The sequence below is a fragment of the Nanorana parkeri genome, unplaced genomic scaffold, assembly GCF_000935625.1.
Source record: "Nanorana parkeri isolate BGI_ZX_2015 unplaced genomic scaffold, ASM93562v1 scaffold2564, whole genome shotgun sequence".
Classification (NCBI taxonomy): Eukaryota; Metazoa; Chordata; class Amphibia; order Anura; family Dicroglossidae; genus Nanorana; species Nanorana parkeri.
Window position 1 is genome coordinate 79,108 of NW_017308832.1, and position 3,660 is coordinate 82,767.

At 52.0% G+C, this 3,660-nt stretch overlaps 1 protein-coding gene across 1 annotated transcript in view; it reads left to right on the plus strand.

The window, feature by feature from the left end:
* The window catches only part of LOC108801931 (GDNF family receptor alpha-1-like), a 39,464-nt gene extending 36,340 nt beyond the window's left edge, over positions 1–3,124 (plus strand). The window contains exons 7-8 of the mRNA XM_018573838.1: positions 1,538–1,591; positions 2,474–3,124. Of these exons, the coding sequence (XP_018429340.1) occupies positions 1,538–1,591; positions 2,474–2,629 (210 nt within the window). The 3' untranslated portion in view covers positions 2,630–3,124. The remainder of the gene's footprint in view (positions 1–1,537; positions 1,592–2,473) is intronic.
* Positions 3,125–3,660: the final 536 nt, after the last annotated feature.

The window sequence follows — 3,660 nt, forward strand, 5'->3', positions numbered from 1 at the left end:
TAACAGCCCGTGGTGCGCGCTCGAAAACGAATCCCCTGTGGGAAAAAAAAAAAGAGTGAACCGTGAAATCACGACACACAAAAACGTGCACAAGGGTGCTTTGGTCCCCTCTGATGAGGAAGGGCCACAATGTCCTGATCCCCCGGGGGCGCAAGGCTCCTGACAGGGACAAGGACAACTTAGGTCCACTTACCCGAAGGCCGGCGGACCCCTGATCCTCTGGGACCTGCCGAAAACAGGTCCACCGAGTACTAGGCTGGGAGCTCCCCCGAAGGGAGACCCCCCCGAGTGGGAGGAGACAAGGGGCCCCATAAGGGTCACAGAATCTCCTCCCGGGAAATCAGGAATAGGCCCCGAAGGTACCCGCACCCTCTGTCTTCTGTGAAGTGAAAAAGTGCCAATCATGCATGAATAATCTAGTGCCAGTGCACAATGCTGACGGGCCTTAGGGGCCGGAGTGCAATAAATATTGCCCCGGGCTACCCGCAAGTCCTGTCCAAGAGGCGCCATGACCAGTGGTGTAACAATAGCCATAGCGATCCAGGTGGCCGCTATGGGGCCCGGGCACAGGGGGGCCCGGCCAGGACACCCCCCTGATGCCGCCTGGGTCACGATGGGTTCGAACGCACCGCTGTTCAGATCACCGTGATCTGTGCAGCGCTGCGTTCTTCTCCATAGCCGCTGCTGAGTCAATGAGAGTCAGCAGCGGCGGTGCAGGAGGCTGGACGTGGGGTTCAGGGGTCATCAGTAGGTAACGCATGGAGTACAGGGGTCATCAGTAGGTAACGCATGGAGTACAGGGGTCATCAGCAGGTAACACATGGAGTACTGGGGTTGTGGATAGGGGTCAGTAGTAAATAACACAGGGTTCAGGGGTCAGTAGTAAGTAACGCAGGGTTCAGGGGTCCGTAATAAGTGACGCAGGGTCCTAGAGGCAGCCTTCACGGCATGTACAAAACCGGCGGTGTATGAGTGCAGGTCACTGCCATTGGGGATGTTTGTTTCCAGGGTCAGACCTCTCAAAACAGGGACTGTCCCCAGGAAACGGGACTCATGGTGACCTTACCCGAGTGCCTTCATTCTGGTATCATCACTCATATGGGTGCCCTACGATAAGCACCCAGCCCGGGAGCCAGAGGGTGCCAGCTTCCATCTGAGGCCTCTCCCGCAGGTGCGTGACTGATTCCCTGTAAATCCGGTCACTCCTCCGCCGTCTGGATCGTCCTCATTCATTTTCCATCCAGACTTTTTCTGTCCAGCCAACAATTATCACAGGAACACGTCCCGAGAACAAAGAGGGATCGTCCGTCGGACATCAATATATCAGCCGGGCGCTATAACGAGCTGCCAGGCAGCCGGCTCCGGCTAATTAATACGGCTGATGGCGCGGGGATTATCCTCAGCGTCTTGCCATGTAATTAATTTTCTCCAACCGGGGGAGTCTTTGTGTGTCTGAGGAACATGGCGAGAAAAACAACGTTCTCCGTTCCCTGCGTCGCAAACGTCTCAATTACATTGTGTTCTCTTCTCTTCCCAGGCGCAGAGAATGAAACTGAACGACTCCGTGGACACCCAACTCTGCCTGGCTGAGGTGAGAGGAGTCACAAGACTCAAACTTCACACATGACCGTTTCATCCAAAATTGATGTAGAAAGATCCCCCCACCCCCAACTGCCGACCAAATGGTGGTGCCGCCCCGTCCACAGATCATAATGCAGAATTAAATAGTATTGCATTAGAGCTGCAACGTTGCCAATGTGGGAGGAGCCGAGACACAAACTACTGGAGGGAAATCTCACCATTGTGGGAGGGGCAGAGACACAAACTACTGGGAGGAAATCTCCCCATTTTGGGAGGGGCAGAGACACAATCTACTGGGGGAAATCTCCCCATTGTGGGAGGGGCAGAGACACAGACTACTGGAGGGAAATCTCACCATTGTGGGAGGGGCAGAGACACAAACTACTGGGGGAAATCTCCCCATTGTGGGAGGGGCAGAGACACAAACTACTTGAGGGAAATATCATCATTGTGGGAGGGGCAGAGACACAGACTACTGGGGGAAATCTCACCATTGTGGGAGGGGCAGAGACACAAACTACTGGAGGGAAATCTCACCATTGTGGAGGGGCAGAGACACAGATCACAAATACGAGGCTTTCTAAAGGCTTAAAGTCATACTCCAAGTTGCTGTTAAATTGAAATACTTATTTGGCTGGGGAAGAAATAACTACAAATGGTTACCATTTCCTTGCTCCCCGGCCGCTGGGAACTGCACTGACACCGGGATTCACATGATCGCGTCATCTTTGAGCTGCCATCTCAGTTCAGGAAGTAGATGGTGACCCTGGATGATGGCTGAACAAAGATGGCGCAATCTTCCTGGAGGGAAAACCAGATCAAGGTCTTTTGACTATGTATTGTCTTCTTGTATATATAAGAGTGTAACCTTGTATCTGTCTGTGTCTTCCAGCAGTCTCTCAGCAAGGACAACATGGTGGGGCGATCTTCCAGCGATCCCATATCCGCCGGCAACTCCTCTGCGATAAAGTCCAGTCTCTGCACAGCGCTCCTGCTGCTGGCCGTGACGCATTGGCTGCTCCTCGCCTGCCCTGCTCTGACGTTATAGCCGCAACTACAACCCTATGGACCTGATCAAGACAACAAAAGTATATCATTATATATTCCGTACGATTAATATTATTCACTTTTCCTACCCTCTCGATCATCTGAAATCGCCGAGAATGAAATATTCTGGAACGTCTCAGGAGAAGACCGATAACGCAGAGGGGGGTGCCGTGCGGCTTCCGCTCCGCGGCGGCTCTGGGCATGCTTTGTGTGTTGAAGAAAAAATTAAAAGCAAAAGGACGTTTGTAAATCTGGTTGTCGATAAAACTATTTTTCCACCTGTGAAGAGGAAATCCTGTCGTGTCCTATTTATAGCATTTTTTTTTTTTTTATGATTTCATTACTTTCCAAAGTTCTTCAAAAGAGGCCAAATGTACATACCGTAGCAGGCCGATCGCCAAAGTGCTTGTGCTCGTCAAATGCCGCTTCACCTGATTTCCTTCAGCGTCTCTCTTTCAATGTCTGTTCTAACATCGCGTGACCCAACGAGCTCACCGGCCATCTTTGGTCAGGTGACCAAAGACATCTCCAGTTCTCGTCAAGGCAATTTTTGGCAATGTCTCGTGTGACCCAGCGATCTCACCCGCCATCTTTGGTCAGTTGAAGGTGACATCTCCAGTTCTCATCAAGGCAGTTTTTGAAATGGCGTCTTGCATGACCCAGCGATCTCACCGGCCACCTTTGGTTGGGTGACGATGACATACTGTCACGCCCGGGGGTTGCTCTACAACCAGAGATGGATCACAACTGCGGAGTCTAAGATGATCGAGCGGAGGGTATACGGCATTCAGTCACGAACCCCAGGCGTCACTCTCAGTCACAGGCGGAGAGTTTGGGGTTCTTGCATCATCAGCCGTAAACCCAAGGAAACCAGCAAGTAGCTAAAGGAGTTTTTAAGGCAGCCCAACTTTGTGATGACTGGAGACCTCTCCCACATCCACCAGTATGTCAAAGGGTTATAGGTTTAGGTAGTGCCTGAGCTCCAATGAGCTGAGCCCAGGGGTTCCCGTTCTACTTGCGGTTTAAGGTGAG